Here is a 13,121-nt window from a genome sequence, read left to right as displayed (position 1 = left end):
TGAAGATTGCTGACACCGCTACAGCGTGCCTTTCCGCCCAGAGGATTCTTGACACCTCTGACATAGCAGCCCTGCTCTTCGTTCCGCCTTGTCGGTTTATGTAGGCTACAGTGGTCACGTTGTCCGACTGCACCTAAACAGCCCGATCCTGTAGAAGGTGTGCTGCTTGGAGAAGGGTGTTGTACACGGCCCTTAGCTCCAGGATGTTTATTGGGATAAGGGATTCTTGATCCGACCACCTTCCTTGAAAGGTTTCCCCCAGAGCGACTGCTCCCCAACCTCTTAGACTTGCATCTGTGGTTAAAAGGATCCAGTCCTGAATTCCGAACCTTCGGCCTTCCAGAAGGTGCAGAAGTTGAAGCCACCAGAGGAGCGAAATCCTGGCTTTCGGCGACAGGCGTATCCTCTTGTGCATGTGTAGGTGAGAGCCCGACCACTGGTACAATAGGTCCAGTTGAAAAGGTCGAGCATGAAACCTGCCGTACTGTAGAGCCTCGTAGGCGGCAACCATCTTCCCCAGAAGGCGGATGCATTGATGAACAGATACCCAGGTAGGCCTTAAGACATCCCGGACCATTGTTTGAATCACCAATGCTTTCTCCACCGGGAGAAAAACACTCTGCACTTCCATGTCGAGGATCATTCCCAGGAAAGACAGCCTCCTTGAGACTTTGGAAGGTTCAGGATCCAACCGTGCTTCTTGAGCAGCTGTGTCGTGAGCACGATGGATCGCAACAACCTCTCCCTGGACGACGCCTTGATCAGGAGATCATCCAGATATGGAATTATGTTCACCCCGTTTGCGGAGGAGAACCATCATCTCCGCCATCATCTCGGTGAAGATCATTGGTGCTGTGGAGAGACCAAACGGCAGCACCTGGAACGGATAGTGATCTTCCAACAGTGCAAACCTGAGATATGCCTGATGCGGCGACCAAATGGGAATGTGGAGGTACGCTTCCTTGATGTCTAGCGACACCAGGAACTCCCCCTCCGTCAGTCCTGAGATGACAGCTCTCAAGAGATTCCATCTTGAATTTGAACTCCCTGAGAAAAGGGTTCAAAGACTAAGTTTAGAATAGGCCGGGGGGGCACTAAAGCACTAATTATCTCTCTCTATTAGATAGAGATATATATATATATATATATATATATATATATATATATATATATATATATATATATATAGATATATAGATATATATATATATATATATACACATACATACACACACACACCTATCTCTCTCTATCTATCTATATCCCTATCCTCCCCTCTCCCTCTACAATCCCTAAACCCCAGAACTCAGGTAACAAAATGTATTAAACAATTCAATATCAGATTGTTTTAATACATTCAGATACATGTAATATATAAATAGTCTCTACTGTTAATGCTAGGAATTTTTCAGGGAAGGGGTTCTGGTCGAGGGCACAGCTGTACATCCCGAAGACAACCATCAGTCTAGGAGCGTACTCAGCCTAGCGGGGAGTCAGTTATAAATACAGGGTATGGCCATCTCCCGTGGCGAGTAGGGGCAACAGTCTGTATGGAGTTACTCGGTAGCAGCATTATAATAAGAAACTAGGCAGGTAACTGTACAAGGTGTACAGACAACTGCTGTACTGATTCGTAGCGGGGACACCCAGGACACATCACCAACCTACACAGAAATGTCCTTATACACCTATCCTTTTTTTGCAATATGGCGAGACACCTGGCACAATTGCTGTGCTCTTTTTCCTCAATTCTGTGTCTTAGTCTACATATACTGTGCTGGGCACATAGCGGGTAATTCAGACGTGATTGCTCGCTACCGGTTTTTCGCAGCTCTGTGATCAGGTCAGAATTGCGCATGTGTATGCACCGCAATGCGCAGGCACGCCGCACGGGTACAAAGCGGATTGTTGCTGTGCAATGGGTTCTACGAAGAATCCATTCGCATGGGCAATCGCAAAGAGATTGACAGGAAGAAGGTGTTTGTGGGTGGCAACTGACAGTTTTCAGGGAGTGGTTGGAAAAACGCAGGCGTGTCCAAGAGTTTGCAGGGCGGGTGTCTGATGTTTATTCCGCAGCGGCTGATAGTGTATGAGAACACATCTGTATACTGCTACTTAGGATTTACAATCCCAACACCTCTGTTAGAATGGTAAGAGGCAGCTTATGTTTACTGACAATTCTCAGTATTTTTTGACTAAAAAAAACTTACATCACTAATATTAAATACAAAACCAGCAACAGCTTCTTATAACAAGACTTTATATATTAGCACCATTCCCCTGATGAGGCCGCCAGACACTGCGCCAACTATCTACCTAAATATTATATGGACTTTGGAGTGGTAAACAGATGGAGCCTCCGTTATCGGTTCTTCTTCTGTGACTAGGTGCGTCCGTCTGGGCGCACCTAGTCACTGTGAGCGTCTCCATGCGGACAGGCAGGCGCGCGCAGACAGAGACGCGCCCCATTCACTTGAATGGAGAGCGTCTCCGCCCGCGTGCCCGGACAATGACGCTCTGAATAGGAGCGTCTCTGTGCACTCCAGGCGTGACTAGGCGGACGGATAGCCTAGTCACGCCGGAAGTGCACGCCTGCGACTAGGCAGGCAAAGATGACGGAGGCTCCATTTGTACCTCCTTTGTCTGTCAGTACCTACCATATTGTCTTTGAGATTTACCCGAAAATCCCCCCAATATTGCCACTATGTCATCATATGCATTTCTAGGTTTTGAACAATGCCAAACAATAAGCAACAGCTTTGAAGCTCAGGCTCTGGAAGATTTAGGGGTTAATATGAATTGTTTCCTACTTTTAAATTGTATAAATTCCGACCTCTTTATATCCATTCATACAGAATTGTAATTTATAGTATACCACTGTTTCCATTTGACTACCGCAGACTTGACCTTTACTATTGATTTTAATTGGTTGGGTTTTATGCACGGTTTGACTTCAGCATCCAATAAATGAGCTGCATTTCATTGTGACATGTGATATAGATTTTCCCTCTCTGAGCTCTAGGATTATTTAAAATTCATCCATTAAGCTTTCCTTCCCCGGTGCTGTGAAGGTGTAGTTATTGGGACTTGGGAGCACCCCAGCATCAGCAGTCACAGATTTATCAGCCTGTGCCTTTCATTCACTTAAACGGCAGAAAATACCTTCTTCGCTGTTAAAATCTTCATGTACAATGGGCAGATCCATGCGTATTCTCTTTAAGCAAGTCTAAAAAAAAAAAGTGTTATATAGAGGTACAAATTGGGCTCTCAAATGCCATGTTACAGGTTATTCGTACTGTATTACAATGCTCATCTGGATACACAGTTGGGGAGGAAAATACTTGAAATGCGGTGTGTGTGTGTGTGTGTGTGTGTGTGTGTGTGTGCTGGGGAGGAAAATACTTGAAATGCGGTGTGTGTGTGTGTGTGTGTGTGTGTGTGTGTGTGTGTGTACATACATAGAGAACCACTCATTTTTTCCCCCCAATGTTTTGTTAAGTGTACAATACCTGCATAGGAAAATTGTACAAACAGCAAAGTAAGGTGAATAAAACACAAAAACGTAGAAGTATAGCTGGTGTCCCAATTAACCAATCAAGGACACACAGGACACTGGTTATAAACACAGTATACCTCAATTGAGGGTGTACTGTAGACAATACTGAAAAATACACAGAAACAAAAAATAAGAATTTACTCACCGGTAATTCTATTTCTCGTAGTCCGTAGCGGATGCTGGGTACTCTGTAAGGACCATGGGGAATAGACGGCCTCTGCAGGAGACTGGGCACTCTTAAAAGAAAGATTAGGTACTATATCTGGTGTGCACTGGCTCCTCCCTCTATGCCCCTCCTCCAGACCTCAGTTAGGGAAACCGTGCCCGGAAGAGCTGACATTACTAGGAAAGGATTTGGAATCCAGGGTAAGACTCATACCAGCCACACCGTACAACTTGTGATAACTATACCCAGTTAACAGTATGAACAACAACTGAGCCTCATTCAACAGATGGCTCATAACAATAACCCTATAGTTAAGCAATAACTATATACATGTATTGCAGAAAGTCCGCACTTGGGACGGCCTCCCAGCATCCACTACGGACTACGAGAAATAGAATTACCGGTGAGTAAATTCTTATTTTCTCTGACGTCCTAGTGGATGCTGGGTACTCCGTAAGGACCATGGGGATTATACCAAAGCTCCCAAACGGGCGGGAGAGTGCGGATGACTCTGCAGCACCGAATGAGCAAACTCAAGGTCCTCCTCAGCCAGGGTATCAAACTTGTAGAATTTTGCAAAAGTGTTTGATCCCGAACAAGTAGTAGCTCGGCAAAGTTGTAAAGCTGAGACCCCCTCGGGCAGCCGCCCAAGAAGAGCCCACCTTCCTCGTGGAATGGGCTTTTACAGATTTAGGATGCGGCAGTCCAGCCGCAGAATGTGCAAGTTGAATCGTGCTACAGATCCAGCGAGCAATAGTCTGCTTTGAAGCAGGAGCACCCAGCTTGTTGGGTGCATGCAGGATAAACAGCGAGTCAGTTTTCCTGACTCTAGCCGTCCTGGAAACATAGATTTTCAGGGCCCGGACTACGTCCAGCAACTTGGAATCCTCCAAGTCCCGAGTAGCCGCAGGCACCACAATAGGTTGGTTCAAATGAAACGCTGATACCACCTTAAGGAGAAATTGGGGACGAGTCCTCAATTCTGCCCTGTCCATATAGAAAATCAGATATGGGCTTTTACAGGACAAAGCCGCCAATTCTGACACACGCCTAGCTGAGGCCAAGGCCAACAGCATGACTACCTTCCACGTTAGATACTTCAACTCCACGGTCTGAAGTCTGTTGGGGCCTTCCTGGCCTCACACCAAGCAACATATTTTGCCATATGCGGTAAGAATGTTTTGCTGTCACATCTTTCCTAGCTTTAATCCGCGTAGGAATGACTTCATCCGGAATGCCCTTTTCCATTAGGATCCGGCGTTCAACCGCCATGCCGTCAAACGCAGCAAGTCTTGGAACAGACAGGGCCCCTGCTGTAGCAGGTCCTGTCGGAGCGGCAGAGGCCAAGGGTCCTCTGAGATCATTTCTTGTAGTTCCGGGTACCAAGTTCTTCTTGGCCAATCCGGAACGATGAGTATAGTTCTTACTCCTCTCTTTCTTATTATCCTCAGTACCTTTGGTATGAGAGGAAGAGGAGGGAACACATAAACCGACTGGTACACCCACGGTGTCACTAGAGCGTCCACAACTATCGCCTGAGGGTCCCTTGACCTGGCGCAATATCTTTTTAGCTTTTTGTTGAGGCGGGACGCCATCATGTCCACCTGTGGCCTTTCCCAACGATTTACAATCAGCTGGAAGACTTCTGGATGAAGTCCCCACTCTCCCGGGTGGAGGTCGTGCCTCCTGAGGAAGTCTGCTTCCCAGTTGTCCACTCCCGGAATGAACACTGCTGACAGTGCTAGCACGTGATTCTCCGCCCATCTTAGAATCCTTGTGGCTTCTGCCATCGCCATCCTGCTTCTTGTGCCGCCCTGTCGGTTTACATGGGCGACCGCCGTGATGTTGTCTGACTGAATCAGCACCGGCTGGTTTTGAAGCAGGGTTACTGCTCGACTCAGGGCACTGTAAATGGCCCTTAGTTCCAGAATATTTATGTGTAAGGAAGTCTCCTGACTCGACCACTGTCCTTGGAAGTTTCATCCCTGAGTGACTGCCCCCCAACCTCGGAGGCTTGCATCCGTGGTCACCAGGACCCAGTCCTGAATGCCGAATCTGCGGCCCTCGAGAAGATGAGCACTCTGCAGCCACCACAGCAGAGACACCCTGGCCCTCGGGGACAGGGTGATCAACCGATGCATCTGAAGATGCGATCCGGACCACTTGTCTAACAGATCCCACTGAAAGATCCTTGCATGGAACCTGCCGAAGGGAATTGCTTCGTAAGAAGCTACCATCTTTCCCAGGACTCGCGTGCAGTGATGCACCGACACCTGTTTTGGTTTCAGGAGGTCCCTGACCAGAGATGACCATTCCTGGGCCTTCTCCTCCGGGAGAAACACCTTCTTCTGTTCTGTGTCCAGAATCATGACCAAGAACAGCAGACGCGTCATAGGAATCAGCTGCGACTTTGGCATATTCAGAATCCAGCCGTGCTGTTGTAGCACTTCCCGAGATAGTGCTACTCCGACTAACAACTGCTCCTTGGACCTCGCCTTTATAAGGAGATCGTCCAAGTATGGGATAATTATAACTCCCTTCTTTCGAAGGAGTATCATCATTTCGGCCATTACCTTGGTAAATACCCTCGGTGCCGTGGACAGACCAAACGGCAACGTCTGGAATTGGTAATGACAGTCCTGTACCACAAACCTGAGGTACTCCTGGTGAGGGGGGTAAATGGGGACATGTAGGTAAGCATCCTTGATGTCCAGTGACATCATAAAATCCCCCTCTTCCAGGCTTGCAACAACCGCCCTGAGTGATTCCATTTTGAACTTGAACTTCCTTATATAAAAGTGTTCAAGGATTTCAAATTTAGAATGGGTCTCACCGAACCGTCTGGTTTCGGTACCACAAACATTGTGGAATAGTTACCCCGTCCCTGTTGGAGGGGAACTTTGATTATCACCTGCTGAAGGTACAGCTTGTGAATTGCCGCCAGTACTACCTCCCTTTCCTTGGGAGCAGCTGGCAAGGCTGATTTGAGGTAACAGCGAGGGGGAGACGACCCGAACTCCAGCTTGTATCCCTGAGATACCACTTGTAGAACCCAGAGATCCACTGTGAGCGAACCCACTGGTCGCTGAAGTTCCGGAGACGCGCCCCCCACCGCACCTGGCTCCACTTGTGGAGCCCCAGCGTCATGCGGTGGACTTAGTGGAAGCAGGGGAAGATTTTTGTTCCTGGGAACTGGCTGTCTGGTGCAGCTTTTTCCCTCTACCCCTGCCTCTGGGCAGAAAGGACGCGCCTCTGACCAGCTTGCCTTTCTGAGGCCGAAAGGACTGTACTTGATAATACAGTGCTTTCTTAGGCTGTGAGGGAACCCGAGGTAAAAAAGTCGACTTCCCAGCTGTTGCTGTGGATACGAGGTCCGAGAGACCGTCCCCAAACAATTCCTCACCCTTATAAGGCAAAACCTCCATGTGCCTTTTAGAATCAGCATCACCTGTCCATTGCCGAGTCCATAATACTCTCCTGGCAGAAATGGACATTGCATTAATTCTAGATGCCAGCCGGCAAATGTCCCTCTGTGCATCCCTCATATATAATTCGACGTCTTTAATATGCTCTATGGTTAGCAAAATAGTATCCCTGTCAAGGGAATCAATGTTATCGGACAGGGAATCAGACCAAGCAGCTGCAGCACTACACATCCATGCCGAAGCAATTGCAGGTCTCAGTATAGTACCTGAGTGTGTATATACAGACTTCAGGATAGCCTCCTGCTTTCTATCTGCAGGCTCCTTTAAGGCGGCCATATCCTGAGACGGCAGTGCCACCTTTTTTGATAAGCGTGTGAGCGCCTTGTCCACCCTAGGGGATGTTTCCCAACGTAGCCTGTCCGTTGGCGGGAAAGGGTACGCCATCAGTAACCTCTTAGAAATCACTAATTTCTTATCTGGGGAACACCACGCTTCTTCACACAATTCATTTAACTCATCAGATGGGGGAAAAGTCACTGGCTGCTTTTTCTCCCCAAACATAATACCCTTTTTAGTGGTAACCGGGTTAATGTCAGAAATGTGCAACACATTTTTCATTGCCGTAATCATGTATCGGATGGCCCTTGTGGATTGTACATTTGTCTCATCCTCGTCTACACTGGAGTCAGACTCCGTGTCGACATCTGTGTCTGCCATCTGAGGTAGCGGGCGTTTTTGAGCCCCTGATGGCCTCTGAGATGCCTGGGCAGGCGCGGGCTGAGATGCCGGCTGTCCCAAAGCTGCGTCATCGAACCTTTTATGCAAGGAGTTGACACTGTCGGTTAATACCTTCCACATATCCATCCACTCTGGTGTCGGCCCCGCAGGGGGCGACATCACACTTATCGGCACCTGCTCCGCCTCCACATAAGCGTCCTCCTCAAACATGTCGACACAGCCGTACCGACAGACCGCACACACACACACACACACCCACAGGGAATGCTCTGACTGAGGATAGGACCCCACAAAGTCCTTTGGGGAGACAGAGAGGGAGTATGCCAGCACACACCAGAGCGCTATATAACAGAGGGATTTACACTAACAGAGTGAATTTTCCCCCAATAGCTGCTTATATCACCTTTTGCGCTTAAATGTATGTGCCCCCCCTCTCTTTTTTACCCTTCTCGTAGTGTATACTGCTGGGGAGAGCCTGGGGAGCGTCCTTCCAGCGGAACTGTGAAGAGAAAATGGCGCTGGCTGTGCTGAGGAAGATAGCCCCGCCCCTTCAGCGGCGGGCTTCTCCCGCTTTTTTAATAATATTTATGGCGGGGGATTAGGCACATATACAGTTTATATCTGTATTATGTGCATTTTGCCAAAAAGGTATACATATTGCAGCCCAGGGCGCCCCCCCACAGCGCCCTGCACCCACCAGTGACCGGAGCGTGTGGTGTGCTGTGGGAGCAATGGCGCACAGCTGCAGTGCTGTGCGCTACCTTATTGAAGACCGGAGTCTTCAGCCGCCAATTTTCTCCTGGTTCTTCCGTCTTCTGGCTCTGCAAGGGGGACGGCGGCGCGGCTCCGGGAACGGACGATCGAGGTCGGGCTCTGTGTTCGATCCCTCTGGAGCTAATGGTGTCCAGTAGCCTTAGAAGCACAAGCTAGCTGCAAGCAGGTAGGTTTGCTTCTCTCCCCTCAGTCCCTCGTAGCAGTGAGTCTGTTGCCAGCAGATCTAACTGAAAATAAAAAACCTAACAAATACTTTTTCTAGTAAGCTCAGGAGAGCCCAATAGGTGCATCCAGCTCTGGCCGGGCACAGATTCTAACTGAGGTCTGGAGGAGGGGCATAGAGGGAGGAGCCAGTGCACACCAGATATAGTACCTAATCTTTCTTTTAAGAGTGCCCAGTCTCCTGCGGAGCCAGTCTATTCCCCATGGTCCTTACGGAGTACCCAGCATCCACTAGGACGTCAGAGAAATAAAATGGGGGGAGGGGGGAATGAGGGAAAGAATAAGGGGGAGAGTTTGGTAGTTAGAGACCAGGGAGAGGTGATAGATAGGTGATAAATAGCACAGTGATAAAGTACCAGCCAATCATCTCCTATTTATCACTCTCCAAGGCTTGATAAATCTGGGCCCTTGTGAGAACCATTTATAGAACACTATATTGTTTCAGGGGAGAATGTTGATTGTGAATTAGACAGCATGTACTTTAAGGCCAGAAATGTATGCTTTTCTGTACCTGCTATTGATACGCCTTTACAAGCAACACCAAAAACCATGCATTTATTAAATCTTTACAGGCATATTTCCAGTGACCCCCCGCAATCGGGATCAGTACGAGATCCCGCCGGTCAGAATACAGACACAGGGATCCCGACCGGCACAATCCCAACAGGGGGGGCGAGCGCGGCACAATCCCGACAGGGAGGCGAGCGCAACGCAGCCCCTTGCAGGCTCGCTACGCTGCGGGTGGACACCCACAGAGGGAGAATATGTCGGGATTGTGCTGGTCGGGATCCCGGTGTAGGGATTACGACAGCCGGGATCCCGTCCGGCGGGATCTTGACCGCATCCCCCCGCAATCACCTGTGCCTGTAGCCAGGAGTACCAGCAGCATTTTGTACAATATCTGCTCTACTTACAAATAGTATTTCCTTCATTTTAACTGGAAATACTTCAGTTTTATTATGAATTCTTAACATGTTAGATAAGTCCTCCACTGAAACACTTCACAAAAGCCTGCAAAAAGAAGGAATATATCCCTCACTATCTCTCTGGTGATCATCTCCCCCGACAGTCTCTTCAGCACACAGACATGCAATCAGGTTCTCCAGAGATTCAGCAGGTTAATGATCTTCTGGAAGGACTCTTCATCTATCTTAGAAGATTGAATTAATTGTGCACATCTGATTATCTGGCATAAGGTGCAGCCAACAATGGCTTCATTCTCTGGGCCTCACAGAGACTAGCACTTGTTCCATATCCATGCAAGACTTCTGTAGTCAAAGACTGTGCCAGAACAGGGAGACACCCTTAAATAGTGCTCTTTCACGCAGCAATGATTTTAAGTTGCTGCTGTGTTCATTTGTGACTTGAGACAAAGGAATTTGTAAATTCTGAGACACACTGTAGCTACAGGACACACCGCTTTGTGAATTCGTAAAGCAAAAAAAAAAAAAAAAGAATTTACTCACCGGTAATTCTATTTCTCGTAGTCCGTAGTGGATGCTGGGGACTCCGTAAGGACCATGGGGAATAGACGGGCTCCGCAGGAGACTGGGCACTCTATAGAAAGATTTAGGACTATCTGGTGTGCACTGGCTCCTCCCCCTATGACCCTCCTCCAAGCCTCAGTTAGGAACTGTGCCCGGAAGAGCTGACACAATAAGGAAGGATTTTTGAATCCCGGGTAAGACTCATACCAGCCACACCAATCACACCATATAACACGTGATAGAAACCCCGGTTAACAGTATGATAACAAATGGAGCCTCTGAAGAGATGGCTCACAACAAAACCCGATTTTTGTAACAATAACTATGTACAGGTATTGCAGACAATCCGCACTTGGGATGGGCGCCCAGCATCCACTACGGACTACGAGAAATAGAATTACCGGTGAGTAAATTCTTATTTTCTCTGACGTCCTAGTGGATGCTGGGGACTCCGTAAGGACCATGGGGATTATACCAAAGCTCCCAAACGGGCGGGAGAGTGCGGATGACTCTGCAGCACCGAATGAGAGAATTCCAGGTCCTCCTCAGCCAGGGTATCAAATTTGTAGAATTTTGCAAACGTGTTTGCCCCCGACCAAGTAGCTGCTCGGCAAAGTTGTAAAGCCGAGACCCCTCGGGCAGCCGCCCAAGATGAGCCCACCTTCCGTGTGGAATGGGCTTTTACAGATTTAGGCTGCGGTAAGCCTACCGCAGAATGCGCCAGCTGAATAGTGCTACAAATCCAGCGCGCAATAGACTGCTTAGAAGCAGGAGCACCCAGCTTGGTGGGTGCATATAGGATAAACAGCGAGTCAGTCTTTCTGACTCCAGCCGTCCTGGAAATATAAATTTTTAGGGCCCTGACTACGTCCAGCAACTTGGAATCCTCCAAGTCCCCAGTAGCCGCAGGCACCACAATAGGTTGGTTCAAGTGAAAAGCTGAGACCACCTTTGGGAGAAACTGAGGACGAGTCCTCAATTCTGCCCTATCCATATGGAAAATCAGATAAGGGCTTTTACAAGACAAAGCCGCCAATTCTGAAACCCTCCTGGCCGACGCCAGGGCCAACAGCATGACCACTTTCCACGTGAGATATTTTAAATCCACAGTCTTAAGTGGTTCGAACCAATGTGATTTCAGGAATGCCAAAACCACATTGAGATCCCAAGGTGCCACTGGGGGCACAAAAGGAGGCTGAATATGCAGTACTCCTTTGACAAAAGTCTGAACTTCAGGCAGTGAAGCCAGTTCTTTTTGGAAGAAAAATCGACAGCGCCGAAATCTGGACCTTTATGGACCCCAATTTGAGGCCCAACGTCACCCCTGCTTGCAGGAAGTGCAGGAATCGACCCAGTTGAAATTCCTCCGTCGGGGCCTTCATGGCCTCACACCAAGCAACATATTTTCGCCAAATGCGGTGATAATGTCTTGCGGTGACATCCTTCCTGGCTTTGATCAGGGTAGGGATGACTTCCTCCGGAATACCCTTTTCCTTCAGGATCCGGTGTTCAACCGCCATGCCGGTCAAACGCAGCCGCGGTAAGTCTTGGAACAGACAGGGTCCCTGCTGCAGCAGGTCTTGTCTGAGCGGCAGAGGCCAAGGGTCCTCTGTAAGCATCTCTTGAAGTTCCGGGTACCAAGCTCTTCTTGGCCAATCCGGAACCACGAGTATGGTTTTCACTCCTCGCCTTATTATTCTCAGTACCTTGGGTATGAGAGGTAGAGGAGGAAACACATAAACCGACTGGTACACCCATGGTGTCACTAGAGCGTCCACCGCTATCGCCTGAGGGTCTCTTGACCGGGCGCAATATCTTGTCAACTTCTTGTTGAGGCGGGACGCCATCAAGTCTACCTGTGGTTTTTCCCACCGGTTGACCAGCATTTGGAAGACTTCTGGATGAAGTCCCCATTCTCCCGGGTGGAGGTCGTGCCTGCTGAGGAAGTCTGCTTCCCAGTTGTCCACTCCCGGAATGAACACTGCCGTCAGTGCTAACACATGATTCTCTACCCATCTGAGAATCCTTGTGGCTTCTGCCATCGCCATCCTGCTTCTCGTGCCGCCCTGTCTGTTTACATGGGTGACCGCCGTGATGTTGTCTGACTGGATCAGTACCGGCTGGCTTTGAAGCAGGGGTCTTGCCTGGCTTAGGGCATTGTAAATGGCCCTTAGCTCCAGGATATTTTTGTGAAGAGAAATCTCCTGATCTGACCACAGTCCTTGGAAATTTCTTCCCTTTGTGACTGCCCCCCAGCCCCGAAGGCTGGCATCCGTGGTCACCAGGACCCAGTCCTGTATTCCGAATCTGCGGCCCTCTAGTAGATGAGCCCTCTGCAGCCACCACAGCAGCGACACCCTGGTTCTGGCCGATAGGGTTATCCGCTGTTGCATCTGGAGATGGGACCCGGACTATTTGTCCAACAGGTCCCACTGGAACGTCCTTGCGTGGAACCTTCCGAATGGAATTGCTTCGTACGAAGCTACCATTTTTCCCAGGACTCGTGTGCATTGATGTACCGACACTTTTCCTGGTTTTAGGATGTCTCTGACCAGAGATGACAATTCCTCGGCTTTTTCCAGTGGAAGAAACACTCTTTTCTGGTCTGTGTCCAGAATCATTCCCAGGAACAGAAGACGTGTCGTCGGGACCAGCTGTGACTTTGGAATGTTTAGAATCCAGCCGTGCTGTTGTAGCACTTCCTGAGAAAGTGCCACCCCCACTATCAACTGTTCTTTGGACCTCGCCTTTAT

General features: G+C 48.9%; 1 protein-coding gene across 2 annotated transcripts in view; it reads right to left on the bottom strand.

Moving 5' to 3' along the window:
- The window catches only part of TIPIN (TIMELESS interacting protein), a 144,852-nt gene that overhangs the window by 42,026 nt on the left and 89,705 nt on the right, over positions 1–13,121 (bottom strand). For both annotated transcript variants that reach the window (XM_063925573.1, XM_063925575.1), the window contains exon 6: positions 3,163–3,226. In XM_063925573.1, coding sequence (XP_063781643.1) covers positions 3,163–3,226 — 64 coding nt within the window. The remainder of the gene's footprint in view (positions 1–3,162; positions 3,227–13,121) is intronic.

The sequence above is a fragment of the Pseudophryne corroboree genome, chromosome 6 (genome assembly GCF_028390025.1).
Source record: "Pseudophryne corroboree isolate aPseCor3 chromosome 6, aPseCor3.hap2, whole genome shotgun sequence".
In the NCBI taxonomy this organism is placed as follows: Eukaryota; Metazoa; Chordata; class Amphibia; order Anura; family Myobatrachidae; genus Pseudophryne; species Pseudophryne corroboree.
Note: the sequence above shows the minus strand (reverse complement) of the source record. Positions and strands in the feature narration are given on the sequence as shown.